Source organism: Pongo pygmaeus, chromosome 2 (genome assembly GCF_028885625.2).
Source record: "Pongo pygmaeus isolate AG05252 chromosome 2, NHGRI_mPonPyg2-v2.0_pri, whole genome shotgun sequence".
NCBI lineage: Eukaryota > Metazoa > Chordata > Mammalia > Primates > Hominidae > Pongo > Pongo pygmaeus.
In genome coordinates this window covers 1,252,298-1,268,424 of record NC_085930.1, presented here as the reverse complement: position 1 = coordinate 1,268,424, position 16,127 = coordinate 1,252,298, and the positions used below count along the sequence as shown (strand labels likewise).

Here is a 16,127-nt window from a genome sequence, read left to right as displayed (position 1 = left end):
ATGCAGTGCCTTAAGGGCTTCTTCCTTTCTGCCTCATCTTGCAATTAGATATAAACTGTATCCCGTATATATCCTCCCATTGGAACAAAAGGTGTGACTGCTTCCCTATCCCTATTCCATGTATGCTCAGAATTATTCCAGTTTGTGCATACCATCAGGTTCATATTATCATGCATTTTGTTAATTAGAATTCTATTTCCTACGTTAAACTTATGTCCCATTTTTTCATGTTTTATTTTAAGGTTTATTCCAGTTCATACTTTCCATTTAAAGACAACAGTTGTTGGCCAGGTGTGGTGGCCTGTAATCCCAGCACTTTGGGAGGCCAAGGCAGGTGGATCACTTGAGGTCAGGAGTTCAACATGGATCATCACCATGTTGGTCAGCCTGGCCGACATGGTGAAACCCCGTCTCTACTAAAAACACAAAAAAATTAGCTGGGCATGGTGGCAGGTGCCTGTAATCCCAGCTACTCGGGAGGCTGAGGCAGGAGAATTTCTTGAACCCAGGAGGCAGAAGTTGCTGTGAGCCAAGATTGCGCCGTTGAACTCCAGCCTGGGCAACAAGAGTGAAACTCCATCTCAAAAAGAAAAAAAAAAAAAGGCAACAGTTGAAATAAAATTTGAAATAAAGTTGCACTGTCCATTTTGTAATGTTCATTTTAACAAATTGTTTTGAAAAAAAAATTTTATATAGTGGTAGTGTATTAGTCTGCTAGGGCTGCCATAACAAAACACCACAGACTGGGTGGCTTAAACAATAGGAATTTATTTCTCACAGTTCTAGAGACTGGACGTCCAGGATCAAGGTGCTGACAACCTTGGCTTCTCCTAAGGCCTCACTCTTTGGCTTACAGATGACTTCTTCTTGAGGATGGCCTCAAATGGCCTTTTCTCTGTGCCTGCATGCCTGATACCTTTTCATCTTCTTATAAGGAAAGGACACAGTCATATTAGATGAGGGCCACATCCTTATAAATTTATTTGATCTTAATTACTTCTTTAAAGACCCTATCTCAAAATATAGTCTCAGTGGGGGTTAAGCCATCAATGTATGAATTTTAGGGGAACACAATTCAGTTCATAACAGGGAGCAATGCCATTAATCAAATATTCTGTAATACCTTCCCCTTGAAGAAAACAATAAAACCTTATGAAGGAAAGTGATAATGTTGTCACTTATATGTGATATCAAATTATTCAAAATATAAATTTATATGTGAATAATTTATGTGAAATATCATTTATAGGTGAATGAGTGAATGAACATAAAATAACCATTAACTCTGCTTTTTGACCTATCTTAATAGAACCCACAAAGATTTAGCAAAGGAACAGCCAGGCAGGCTAGCAAGTCATACTTTTACATATTGTTTTCTGGAACAAAGAAAGATCCAGCATGAGAAATGCCAGATGGGACTGCTGCCCTTGCCCTTGTATATGTTCTCAGGTCAAATTGACAAATTTGGTCTTTGTTCTCTGAAAATGTGGCTTCCATATTGGAAACAAACCTGAATCTTACTTAAATAGCTCAATATGCAGAGCCACAAGACTGAGGCACTTTAGTCACAAACATAATAAAACAAGAATACTCTAGTATTGGTGCACAAATACAGGTAGAGGTATCCTTACCCCCTTGTGAAGATCACACCCATTTTTTAGAACATGACTTTATGTCCAATTGGATCATTTGCAGTGTTCTCATTTCTGAAATTTTTTAGTGCTTTGCATTAGGGTAGATAGATTTAGTAAATAAAAATATAGAGTGCCCAGTTAAGTTTGAATTGCAGATAAACAATGATTTTTTTTAAGTATAAATATGTCTCATATAATATTTGAGATGTACTTATACCAAAAAATTCCCTTGTGGAACATACTTATAATGAAAAATTATTTGTTATTTATCTGAAATACAAATTTAACCACGAGTCCCTTATTTTGTCTGGCTACCCTACTTTGGGTTCAAGAATGAATTTTCTCCCCTTGCAACTCCCTGCCCCCCAACACTCTTAAGCTACTGTCACCAACTTTGTAAATTTAATTCCCCAGTCTTAATTTGGTGCTGCCTTTAACCTCTGCCCCAACGCATGAAAACCTCAGGCTTCAGGCTTCCTTCTATTGGGCTACTTTGATATGTGGTTACAGAATCCCTGTGCTTAAGTATTACATCTTTATATCATATGACAGCATTAGTATACATAAGGTACTTAATAATATGGTGAGAAATTTCTAAACCTTGAAATTTCCAAGCCCTGGGCTCAGTTTGCTCACTTGCAAAATCAGGGGAGTGGATTCAAGGTGTTTTCCCCAAGGTTTCTTCTAACAATTCCATGCTACTAGTCTTTGAGATGAGTGTTCCATTAATGCTCTCATTTGCCTTGTAAAACCTAAATTGTTCCCATTTTGGATGAATCCTCCCCCCCCCCCCCCCCCCCCGCATAAGTAGTGTTTACTAAACGTTACTAAATAAGTAGTGTTTACTAAACGTTACTAAATAAGTAGTGTTTACTAAACGTTACTAAATAAGTAGTGTTTACTAAACGTTACTAAATAAGTAATGTTTAGATTACTCAATTAATAGTTTCACCATTAAAGATATTTAACTTAAATTCCTTAAGGGCCAAAGAACACACTTTTCTTCCCACCCCTACTTGCACCAGGCTTTGCACACAGTGGGTGATCAGATTATGTGATCATGATCATGGACAATGTTGAAACAATCCCTTTGTGGTGAGCTCTGACTGTCAAAAATAATTTTTGTTATGAACCTAAGCCATCTCCACGGTTTAAGACAGCAATCTGGGAGCCGCTCATTGTTCTCTTCCGCCATCTAGTGGAGCTAGGGCTGCTTTCGTCCCTTCAACTCGCACTTTGGAGCTGCAGGGATTTTAAAATTGTAAATCAAATGGATGAATTGTTTTATTCTTGTCATTACGGTAAAAAGGGATTTATAGAGGGTTTCAAGAGATAAAAGGTAATAAATGTTAATAAAATTTAAGTGTAACACAATGGCAGACTTTAATTCTTGAACCTTTAGATTAAATTCATACAATTTAATTCCTTTAATATGTTAAAATGTTAAGTTGAAATTGAAGAATAAAAATATAAACTGTATTAAAGTTTTTGAAAGAAAGATTATCCTTTCAAGGTGCGCTTATATACTGGTTAAGAATGTTTTCATATAAAATAAATGTAATCATAGCAGATGTAAAGGAAAGAAAGGGAACAGAATAAAATTCTGGTAAGTATTGAATAGGTAGAGAATGTTTCCATTCTGTATTTAAGCACTTGTCTTCAATTAAGTTAGGGATTATTCTCATTATTATTTATAAATGCAATACAATGTTTAATGAGTGTTGAATGATATTTAGTTCTAATGTCCTATAATCTGGAACTTTCTTCAAATGGCATTATAGAGGGGTTAATTGTGTGAATCTAAAGTAAAAATAAATTTCTCTAATGAATGAAATAAAATATTTCTGAAGTGTGACTTATTACCCATTAAAGCTATTTTTACTGAATAATTATAGGAAATATTTCTGACGTTTTAACATTATTCTGGCTTTCTTTAGATTTTAATTTAAAATGCCAGTGCTATTATGAAGTATTTAGATCTTTCTAATAAAAAATATTTAATTGGAATACCATTTTGTTTTTAATACAATGATAAGCCATCTAAGAAATCTCCAATTTGTTTTCCAGGGTGGAAAAATCCCCATAAGATGGACAGCCCCAGAAGCCATTGCCTACAGAAAATTCTCCTCAGCAAGTGATGCATGGAGCTATGGCATTGTCATGTGGGAGGTCATGTCCTATGGAGAGAGACCTTATTGGGAAATGTCTAACCAAGATGTAAGTGCTACCGATAGTTAAACTGCCATTTTGTGAATGTAAACACATTAGCTTGAGGGGGAAATATGCCTTTTGTCCTCACTCAGATTGGCCTTTATCTTCCTGAGAGCTGCTCATGGTCTATGGCTGAGTTTGAGAAGCTGAGTAACCTTTCACTCTGAGCTGTATTTGGTGTCCTCAGGGACAGCTGCCAGGCTGTGCCATGTGAGTGCCTGATCCACATGTTACATCTGAGATTTCCATGCTTGTTCTAATGAAGTTTGATTGTGTTTGTGCAATAGCCTTGACCTACAAGTAAGACAAAAGAAAGAGTAATGTTTACTTTTTGTTTCTTCCTTAGGGCAATTCAATGCAGCACTGTAAAGAGCAAATTAATTTAGACTAGATATCACTTAGAGGGAAAAAAGTGAATGCTTTCAGGCAATGTATTATCAATATATGCCATCTAGTTCGGTTCTGTTGAGATGCATGACCCCTAATGCCAACTGTTTTGTTTCTATTTTATCTGTAAAACTACTTTGGTGGTTGATACTATAATATTATAGAACAGGAGAATTCACACATTTAACCCCTGTGACCTATCCACAGTGATAGAGACAGTATTCAGAAGATGCAGGTACTCTTACAATGCAAATAAGTGTGCTGTCAGAGCTGACATTATATTTTAAGTTCCCACTTTCTCATCTCAAAATTCAGGCTTTGTCTACTCACCTGTTCTTCTCAAACTGTATGATGGTTTCTGATACAATGGTAATGAGAAATCACCTATAATGTGATTCTGAATGTTCATAGGTGAAAACAAAGGCTACGTAACTATAGATAATCCCTAAACACTATTGCCACATCTCATTTATTTTTGCCAGTTTTAACACAACTTAAGCAACCCACACACACCTCCATACCTCATACTATCCCAATCTCAAGTTGTCCGAGTATCTTAAGGACTTAAACACAGAGAAAATTTATCCTTTTCTAATGTCAGGCATAGATAAGATTGGATTTTGGTTGGCTGGCCATGGCTAGTGTTTCTCCCTGCCATACAGTACTGCTTTTGAAACTGACTCCTTAGTACTGTGGGTGTCTACTGACTCTGTGGAAAATGCTAGGTCCAGAAGCTAACATAGCAGCAGGTTTGAGGCCAAACACACTGCTCAGTCATTGTTCTCCAATCCACAACATCGAACTGCAAAGCCAGTGTGGCTGGGCCCTGCAGAGCATTTGGCCTTAAGGACAAAGTGCATCGTAACCAGCAACCTTTGCTCCACCCCTGCAACACTTAGATTTTTTGGATCTACAGTCTGCTATTCATCAGGGAATCTTATTTGAAGGACCCCTTTGCTCTTCCCTGCCACTGGGCTTTGTTTGGGGCAGTTCCTGACTGCTTTTCTAGTTTTTCCTAAAACTGAATTCCAGAAGCATAAATTTGTTCCTTCACTTTCAAAAGGAACCCATATTTGGAGATTTTGTTTGTTTGTTTGTTTTAACCAGTTACCTTAGGTAGTAAAAGCCCTGGTTTCAGTCACCATAATTCCTCTTCTGCCCTAAACTCAAGATAATGCTTGCCTGCTTGTCCTATTTTAACACAACCAAAATAGGCCATTCAAGCAAATGCCCAGAATAAAAAGTCCTTCTCCTCCAGATGAGTTACAGTCTTCACTGCACAGAAGAGGCTGCACCTCAAGTACCCTCCCTAATTGGTATTCTATTTAGTTCTTGTCTTAACCAGTTCCCAGCAGACTTAAATCAGAGGGCCCAAAACTTTACTAATATACTGGTATCAATAAGAAGTTCTTGAGCATTCATAGGTGGCATATGTATATTTATTTGCAGATTATATACAAGTACTACTGTACTAATATATTCAGTTAAAACTATTTAGTGAATGCCTTCTCCATTCTAGGAACTAGGCTTTCACCAGAGAACAAATATTACATTTGGAAGGGACTGTAAAGTTTATCTAGGCCAATCCCTTTATTGATCATGAAACTGAGGCATAGAGAAGTGACATATTTCCTTAAACTCTCATAGTGGTGACTTATTAATGCTCTTAGAAAATAATTCCAATAAACTTCTAGAATAGGTCATGGGCAAGCAGAAGGGGAATAATTGCATCTTTCATAGTGGTTTTGTTTACAGTCCATGTAGCTCCTCACGTAGGACCAGTGGTTTCTTGCCCTCATGGAGCTTACTTTCTAATGGGAGGGAGACAGACTATAAACAAAATCAATTAGAGACATAGTATATAACATGATAATCACTGCTATGGCGGAAAAAAGCAAGAGAAGAGGATAAGAGATATTGGGGTGTTGATTTAAATATATATATATTGCAAAATATATTCATAAAAGTCATTGTTTTATGGTCATAAAAGTAATAATCATTCTAATTAGACATTCATAAATAATCATTCTTATAATAGGAGGATACAAATAAATATAAAAAGCAATTCCATGATATTTCCTGCCCCGCAGATTATGGCACCACCCATTTAGTAACCATGGCCACAGTTGTGTGGACTATAACTCAACCATGAAAGACACTTAACTTTAAAAATGCCTCACTTTCAATAAGTACAAGAAAGGGGTTAGATGATTTTTAATATTCACTTTAACAGTAACATGCTATGATTTCATAATCTCTGAAAAAATAGTTATTATATTTTTCTCAGCAAATGGAATAAGAAATGATTCATAATATTCTTTTCTGATGTTTAGGACTTTCCCGAATCTCTGCAGAGGTACCAAGAATTAGATAGGATGTCCACAGAGCAGAAGGACAAATGAAGATACCAGACCACAAGATAGATTTTTTAGGAGAGCAGCTTTTGCCCAAATGTGTAGTTTTCAACATAGACCACAATGTAAATTGTTTTTAATAATTGTAGCCTAAAGCAGTCCAAACCCTGTTGCCCACCATCCTTTCCTGGATCTTGCCCAAAAGTTTGCCCAGCCATTCTGGCCATGTACATTGGTGATCTGTGTCCAAGACGACCATTTAGAGAGTGATTTTAGTCTATTAAACCTCATTTGGCCACAGAGGCTCTATCTGGAACCTGGAGAAGATGCTGCAGCCAGGAATAGAGTTCCAACATTAAGCTCATTCTCATTCGTTCAGGATTGCCAATGCTCACAGCACAAGGCTGAACTCTTCCTCCACCCAGAGCTTGATTGTTTTTCCACCAGGTAGGGTTTAAGCTGTTGTATTGTCATGGTCTTGACATGCATTACCAAAGAATATTCAAGCAAGAATCTGGGAAAAGGGGAAAAAAGAGGATGGAGGCCTGGGGGGGTGAAAAAAAACCCAAACCTTGAGGTCCTCACATCAATCCAAGACTACAGGAAAATAGTAAGAGCTAAAATCTTTTATGTATCTCGTGAATATTTTTTGCTGCTGCAGTAAAGAGAGTTGAAATTCTGTTTAGCGTCACATATTGGAAGTCAGCATAACTGTGACAGATCCTATAACCAAGATTTTGTTTGGAAGCAGAAATAGCTTAATCAAAAACTTCCCAGCTGCTCTTTCCAAATACTGGCTATTCCCTATCTGTCCTGCATTTCTCATTTATTTGATCAAAATACAGTATTACATTTGACTTTTTCCAAGCAAGGCCTCTTTTAAATGAAAATGTGATAGACAATACAAATTTGACTATGTTCTGTGAGAATATTTTATATTTTTACTACAATTTGGTGAGTTTAACAAGGCTATTCATACAGATCAAAAGGAATGTTACCATGCTTTATGATTTTAAATTAGTTTAAGAAATTTCAGATTGTTTTTATGAGTTTCTCCATTCTGCAGACTGTTGTATATTTTATTACAATGAACAATTCTGAATCTGCAGAATCTGTTTTAGTGAATAATATAATGAGTTTCCCAAAGGTCAGTGGTATTATACTTTAGGGAAAGGAAATGAGGAAAAAAGAGTACACGGAACTAGTCCATAAAAGACCTAACAAAATATAACAGCAGGTGCCATCTGCTTAGCCATTCAGCAGTTAAACATGCGCCAGTCATTAGACCAAATGTGTATGCGGGGTGGGGATGGGGAATTAGAAAATCCAGTTCTCAGTAGGCCAAGCATAGTAGCTCACACATATAATCAATGCTTTGGTAGGCTGAGGCAGGAAGATCACTTCCCAAGAATTCCAGACCAATGTGGGGAATATAGCGAGACCTTGTCTCTACAAAATATAGAACAAATTAGCTGGGTGTGGTGGCGCACACCTACAGTCATAGTTACTCAGAAGGCTTGAGCCCAAGAGCTCCAGGTGACAGTGAGCCATGATGTGCCACTGTACTCCAGCCTGGTGACAGAGTGAAGTCCTGTATCTTTTTTTTTTTTTTTTTAAGGGAAATAAAGTAAAAGAAAATGCAGTTTTCACTCTCAAAGAACCCACTATGTAGGTAATGAGATAAAATTCTGGTATTTTTAAGTCTTATCCCCACTCCCAAATAGAATGTAGACTCATCAAGGGTAGATTCTGTGCCTTCTACTTGTTTTTTAAATGGAAACAATACTGTGTGAAGACACAGTTATTGTTTAATAAATATATATGCCAAGAAAGCTTGCAGACTCTATTTTTCAGGGTTCTTTTGATTACAAATGAAAGAAACATAACCCAAAGTAACATAAGCAAAAATTAGGAAATTTTTGCATCATGAAACTAAGAAGGTGGTTCAGCATTGCTCAATCCAGAGGCTTATGCAGGATTTTTAGTGCTTCGCTAGGTGCATTGACCTCATTCTCTCCTACTGCTAAGTTCTTCGCTGTCTGCTTCTTTACATTCCAGGGCTCAGTATTCCAGCTTTGCAACCCCAGCAAAACGAGACCTTTCTGGGCAAATTCATACACCAGTCCCAGAGGAGATTCTGGCTGGCTTTCTTAGGACCTTGCCCAACACTAACCCAAAACCATGCCAGGGAAATGGATACTATGATTGACCCAGCTAGGTTTATATGCCAGTCTGTGCACTTAGAGGTGGTCAGAGCATTGTAACTGGCAGTTTCCCCATAATTACCTCGAGTGAGAGAGGAATTCCCCAATGCTATCAGAAGGTGTATATTACTTTTTTGGTATACATCATTTTCAAGAGCAACTTTATTTACTGCAGTATCAAATGATAGCAAAATATTAACATTATGCATCACTGTATTCTAATGAGGCAGCAGATTATATTGAAAAGACCAGTCAGGCTTTAGAACAAGATCTCTCAACCTTAGCACTATTGACATTTGGGGCCAAAAAATTCTTTGCAGATAAATATGTTACATGCTTTGCAGCACATTTAGCAGCATACTCAGCCACTAAGAAGCAGATGCCAGTAAAACCCTCCCACACTGTGACAACCAAAAATGTCCCAGATGTTGTCCCGTCATCAACATAAGATGGAGGGGAAAATCACCCCCAGTTAAGAGCCACCGCTTTCTAGCCAGAAAGATCTGGGATCGAATCCCAGATCCACAATTCACTAGTCATATAACCTTAGGCAAGTTGTTTAAGCTTTCCGAGATACTGGGTATACTGAGGTCCAAAATACCCAGCTCTGGAATTTGAAAGAATTAGAGATAATATATGTAAAGTATCTGGTACATAGGTGTTTAATCAATGGTATAATAGCTTACATTTTCTGGTCTTACTATGAGCCAAGTATTTTTATATTATTAGCTCATTTAATTTTCAAGATTATTCTCTGATGTAGGTAACCATTATTACTCCCATTTCTAGATAAGATAACTAAGGCTTAGAAAGCACAAGTAGCTTACCCGTGGTTACATAGCTGGTTAGTGATAACACCAAAGTTCAGGCCCCCTGCTTACTCCTACATGCATGCTTTTACCCAATAAGCTCTACTGTGGAAGTCTAATTTTCAAAAGAATCTTCATATCACGGTTCTACAAAATGAGATCAAAGCACATTTAATTATGCATGCTGCTCTATCACAAGAGTAGTATTTTTATTGTTTCCTGTTAGCAAAATAGTGTGGATTGACTCCCAGTTGTTTGGAAATATAAATATTTTCTGCAGGATTTTTGTCTTGATGTTAAAAATTTATAAAATGTACCATACCGTTACTATATGTCTTAAAAATATTTAAGGCAGTAGCTTAAAATCAAATTTTAAAGATTGACATATTTAGCCTATTACCAGAAACATTTCACAAGTACCTTGAAAGTGTATAGCCCCTTGCTGTTTTCTAGCATATGAAGATTTTTCTTCTTTTTTATAAGGTATTTCATGGTAATGTTTTATGTTATTTTCATCCAAGTTCAAAATAGTTATTATTTACTACATAATGGAAGTGCATTGTAGTGCTGGAGCTACACACGCTCCAAAGATGATACCAAGGGCACTGTGGTTCTTCCCTCCAACACTTATACCATGTAATGTACTTAACAGAAGAAAATGGAAGCAAAACATGAACAGCAGGCAACATTAAATAACCAAATCCCCACAGAGCTCATATGTAGGGAAAAAAGTAGTGACACTTAAATGAGAGGTGACTTAGCTCAAGCTAATGATCTAAATGTAAGATTGCAGTCTTGGGTTTTGTTTTGTTTTGCTTCTTTCCCCTGACATGATGCTGTTAAAAAATAAAAATCACCTTGAAGCAGTTTGAAGCCCAAATGCCTCCTGGGTATGGTATCATTTAGGCATATGCTAGCTACCAAACTAGTGCAGTTTCTCAAAAAGAGAACTGCTATCAGGGAGCATTTCATTTGAGGTTTACTAGAAAACAGGATGTTTCCTTGGTGTTTTTGTTTTCATTTATTTTTCCCTCCTTGCTTTTCAAATGCTTTTAAATAATAATGAGTTTTGCTTTAGATTGCTTTCTGAAACTCACCTGAGGGGGAAAATATGGAGTTTATCATTAGAGTTTTATTTTTATAGGTGATATGGTCAGAAACAAACTTTTGATCTTAGCTGAATTGATTTGTTTTTTCCAAATTTAAGAAGGAAGAAAATAACCTTTTACTGTACTTCCTGTTTGTCCTCATAATTCTATAACCTTTCTCAATTATGGGTCAGTCCTTCAGCCGAGAATAGTGGATATGTAGAATCCACTTACCTGAAATGCAGCATGATTTTATGACTCAGAGATCCCAGTCATTTCCAATTTTTGTCTCTGATTAGATTTTCCAAACTCTACTTTATTATGTAATGGTCCTTGTGTAATGATCTGTGTAAGACACTACAGTAAATTGCTAAAAGCCCATTTCTATTATTTCAACCTTCCATATTACAGAGGAATTTTAACATTTATTTGAATATGTATTCTACCAAAGGAATTTTCAAAAAGGCCTTCGTTTTCCTAACTTTTCAGTAATTCCTACTGTTGATAAATAGGTTATCGCAGTATTTTAATTAAATACATACTGATTACATGAGTATGATGTACATCTGTTACAGAGGCAAGAATAATAGGGAATATTACGAGATGTAATCAATCATAATTCAAATAAGTTTCAAGGAGAAGAAACCAGTAACCAATACGGTACTACCACAGTATAACTTTCAAGGGAAAATTTTTTTAACTGAATGACCACAAAACTGGAAAATGTGTACATGCCGGTAATATTTTCATAAAAAATTAATTATACCTTTAATTTCTATTTGGAAGAAATATATTTACTAGCTTTAGAACTTATGATTTTTATTCATTTTCATGCTCTTTGGAGCCTTTACAAAGAGAGCATTTTCAAATTCCCTTTTTCTTTGTAGTCATAATCTATTTTTCCATAGCTTTTAGATATTATTAGTGGAGCCAGGAAATGTATTATTTAGAGTTGTCTACTATCTTTCTAAAATCAAAATGATCCACCAGTGAAGAAATCTCATTTTTTCCCAGAGAGTGCTTGGGAAATGGCACTAAGTCTTAAGAGCATCAGCTTCTTAAAGAAAAAAAAAAATAGTCTCAGAAAAGTAGATTTGGAATGTGTCCTCATATTTTCAAAAATGTAATTTGTTGTCCAGGAACTGGCATAGTAAGAAATACCGTGGTGCCCCAAATCTTCCTAGCTTTACTTTACAAGGATATACTCTGGTTCTGTCCGTATTTTTGTCTCAGTATAGAGGTCCATCTAAGCACTTGGAACTCTGTGAGAAATATTCCTTAGAATGGAGGCCAAATCCAGAATTAAATTTACAGAAACTCCAGATCTAGAGATGTTACCAAAGTTCCTACAGACTAAATCTTTGGTTTCAATGACCAGAAACATAGATTTTTTGAGGCGAAATGTACTATTGCAGACAGAGTCCAGTCCTCTTTCCTTTATCAATGAAGAGTCAGAGACTTGCCCAAAGGCAGAGCTTGGTTAGTGACAGCTTAGGACTTCAGTGCAGTTTCAGGCAACTCCTCTAATGTTGTTTCCATGACTTAAACTGAATAAGACTTTAAACTGTTAGGAACAAAGATTTTTTAAATGATAAATCATGTCATCAACAACTTTTTAACATATGAGAGTCCTACATGTTGTTCCTCACTTTGTCCACACATTTAACAATACGAAAAAAGGAGACCTCCTGAAGGACCAACACTTTCCATTTTATATAGGTCCTTGACATGCTATTGTGACTTCCAAAAAGAAAGGATGGAGAATTGTCTTAGGTGTAGGATTTTAAGAAAGTTTTTTTTTTTTTTTAATCTTAAAGCTAAGAAGAAAATCTTAAAAAGAAAATCTTAGGCTAAATGACAAATTAGTCTCTGAAAAAAGTGTTTTCTGTGTCTAAATATTTCATCACTGTAACCCCTTTTTTCTATAATTCTTTTTAATAGTATACCTAATTTCATTTGGCATTTGATTGCTTTTAACTGAGTTATACATTCTGAATGTTGAAAAATATTGAATGAGAAAGTATATTAGTCCATTTTCACACTGCTATGAAGAAATAACCAGAGACTGGGTAATTTATAAAGGAAAGAGGCTTAATGAACTCACAGTTTCTCATGGCTGGGGAGGCCTCACATTCATGGTAGAAGACAAAAAAGGAGTGAAGGCATGTCTTACGTGGTGGTAGGCAAGAAAATATGTGCAGGGGAACTGCCCTTTATAAAACCATCAGATCTCATGGGACTTACTCACTATCACGAGAACAGCACGGGAAAAACACACCCCCATGATTCCATTACCTGCCACTGAGTTCCTCCCACGACATGTGGGGATTGTCGGAGCTACAGTACAAGATGAGATTTGGGTAGGGACACGGCCAAGCCATTTCAGAAAGTATAAAATTAAAATTACAAGTGTTATTTACTTACAACCACTTTCCTTCTGCCTTTTTTTTTTTTGCTCATGTAGACACAATCTTTATATTGCACACCAGGAAAATACATTACCAGTGTTTTCAGTGTTATTGTATTATGAATATAAATATCCTAATCTTTATAAGTAATCATTATCACAAAAAGTAAGTATAGGCTGTGACTCTCTGCTTTGCAATGCCCCTTCTACCTGAAATTATAGGTTTTCCACAAAGATGTGAAGAATATTTAGAAGGAAGATAAAAATAAAATCATTTCACATTCCATTTTCTAGTGTACATTTCAGCCCTTGTTAAATTTTGAGACAGTTTCTTTTTAAAAGACTGTATAAATAACTAAATTCAACGTGCCTCTCTTTTGGAGATACCTAGCAGCCTTATAACATAAAAATGTGATACCCTGCAGAGTCTAAGCAGCCCTTTCTCAATAGTATTGTTCAGAGATGTCTCAATATCTTCTTATTGACTGTCTAATACTTGTTTTCCTTAATATAAGATGTGCATTGCCTTCTTTGATTCAGAAACCATCAAGAAAATTGGAAAACTCATCAGATTCAGCAAGAGCAGAACAGCCTGCTGCGTGCCCCAACTGAGCCTTCTGTTGATTCTAGGTTGTTAAAAATTGTGATGTCACTGTCAGGAAACCGGTATGATCTATTTAGAATAAGCAACCAGGTTTAAGATAATAATTTCTGACAGGATCTAATTCCTTCTAACTTTTCATAAAAATTATCATTGCAGTCATTTTCATATTTTTCACATTATTTTAATTTTCTTCTTACATTATAACCTTGTATAACTCTTCTTCCAAAGGATGACAGCCTACAAATATCATAAAACCGAACTGTTAAAAAATTCTCTCTAGTTAATTATCACCCCTTCGTATCCTAAGACAACAAACCTCAATTAGTCCTTTAGACAAAGCACCCCATATGCTGCTCCCTGTCAGTCCTTAATTAGGGAATCAGAATATACCTCTAAAGCAAAACTTTCCACAAAGAAAATGTTTATGAAGATAAAGGTTAATATAGGATTTCTCAAGCTTCTCCGAAAATTCAGCTTTCATAAATCACATATCTGACAGTTGGCACTCCATTCTTTGACTTGACAAGCATTGTGCTAGATGCTGGGAACACGTGGAACAAAGAAACAGTTGCTGCTCTGGAGGAGCTCAGTTCACCCAAGCTAAGAGACTACAAATGTTTTGTATTGGCTGGAGCCAAGGGTAAAATGGAACACAGCAAAGGTGAGGACTGAGAGCCAGGCACATGGTGAGCCATTGCAGAATTTCAGATGTGGGAGGAACACGATCACAGTTCCACTTCAGTAGGATTACTTTCATTGCATCGTGGGGGATGATTGGTGGAGGAAAAGGAGAAGCAAGGAGACCAATAGGGGGACCTTTGCAGTGATCAAAATGGGAAATAAATCATTTGAAGACAGAATGAAAAAAGATTTAAATTTTATGAAGGCGGTAGAATCAGCATGATGAGTTAATTTTGAGCAACAGGAAAGGCAGAGGCCCAGATGACTCCCTGACCGCTAACTTGAATCACTGGAAGAATGGCAGTACCCTTCCTAAAGGACAAAAATCCCAAAGGAGGAGCGAGTTTAGTTTTGCACAAAATAAATCCAAGATACCTTTATGAAGTGATACATCTATAGGTGATAAATATAGAAATCTGGAGAGAAAGCTGAGCTAGAACTGCAGACATGGAGGCCATAAGCAGATAGGTGATAGTGAAAGCACGGAGTATATAAGTCACACAAAGAGATCTCAAGATCTAATTCTGGGGGAATGAGTCAAGATGTGGTGCAAGACTCAGGACAGATTTCTCTACCACTACTGTGATCGAGAGGCTACCATGATGATAATATTAATCTATTATTCATGAAACTACTTGCTGTGTGATATTGACCCAGTCTTTTAATAAGTTTGAGCTTTGGTTTTCTTACCTATGTGTATAATCATACTCAAATAATAAAGTATTTTGAGACCTAAATTAGGTAAACTGTGTTAAAACACCTAGCTCAGAACTTGACACGTAATAAACTCTCAAAGGTATACATGTTGAATCTGAAACCAGAAAGTTCATAGAAAATTGAACTCATCATCACTCCAGCCCCAGGATTGCTTCTTCTCCTCTGTCCTCTCTCTTTACCAACTGACGAAGCCAAAATTCTAGAAGTTGTTTGTCTCCTCCCTCTACTTGGCATATCTAATCTCAGCCCAGTCCTGTCAAAACAGTTCACTTCTTGAACACCACAGCCATTGCCTCCACTAAGGCCTGGACCACTGCAAAGCTCCTTCCTGGATCCTTTGACTCCCCAGTGCACTCTCCGCACTGCAGCCACAGTGAGCTTTTCTAAATGGGAAATCTAATATAGTTTACTTTCTAAAATCCTTTTCCCGTTTGCATAAAATCTAAGTTTATATCATGCCAAATCATTGATGATCTCAAGAAATGTAATTTTATGTAAACTCCCAACTTCAAAACTCACCATTCCTTTCTTTGAAGACTATTATAGCCACCTAAATCTACTTGCATTCTAGATCACATCTCCTTTCCTCAACCCACCCACTTGGCCCTGCACCCTTTCACATACCCCTTAAGGTTCAGTTACCTCCTGGGAGAAGGCTTCCTGAGGCTGGGTTAGGTACCTCTCCCACATGCTCCCATAACAGCCTGTTCTATGTGGCACTTCTCATATTCACAGTCCCTGGTCACTCTCAATAGTTAATACAGTTCTTAAAGACAGAGATATACCTGACTTGTTATGTTATCCCTTGAACACAGAATGGTCAATAGTACATATTAAGTGTTTAATATCTATCCATTTGGATGAATAAACTTAAAAATCTGTTAGAAACATATATCTTTTAAGCAATTTTGTGAACTGCTTAAAAAACATAAGTTTCTTCTTTGACTACCTTTGAAGACAATTTTCAGATGGGTGATCTTGGGCAAGTTAAACCTCTTGTTATGATTATTTGTCTGTAAAATGGAGATAAC

The 16,127-nt window shown here is 36.6% G+C and overlaps 1 protein-coding gene across 2 annotated transcripts in view; it reads left to right on the top strand.

Annotated features, from left to right (window-relative positions):
- EPHA6 (EPH receptor A6) overlaps positions 1–16,127 on the top strand; it is a 959,072-nt gene that overhangs the window by 917,528 nt on the left and 25,417 nt on the right. For both annotated transcript variants that reach the window (XM_054481297.2, XM_063661446.1), the window contains one exon: positions 3,702–3,851. In XM_054481297.2, the coding sequence (XP_054337272.1) occupies positions 3,702–3,851 (150 nt within the window). The remainder of the gene's footprint in view (positions 1–3,701; positions 3,852–16,127) is intronic.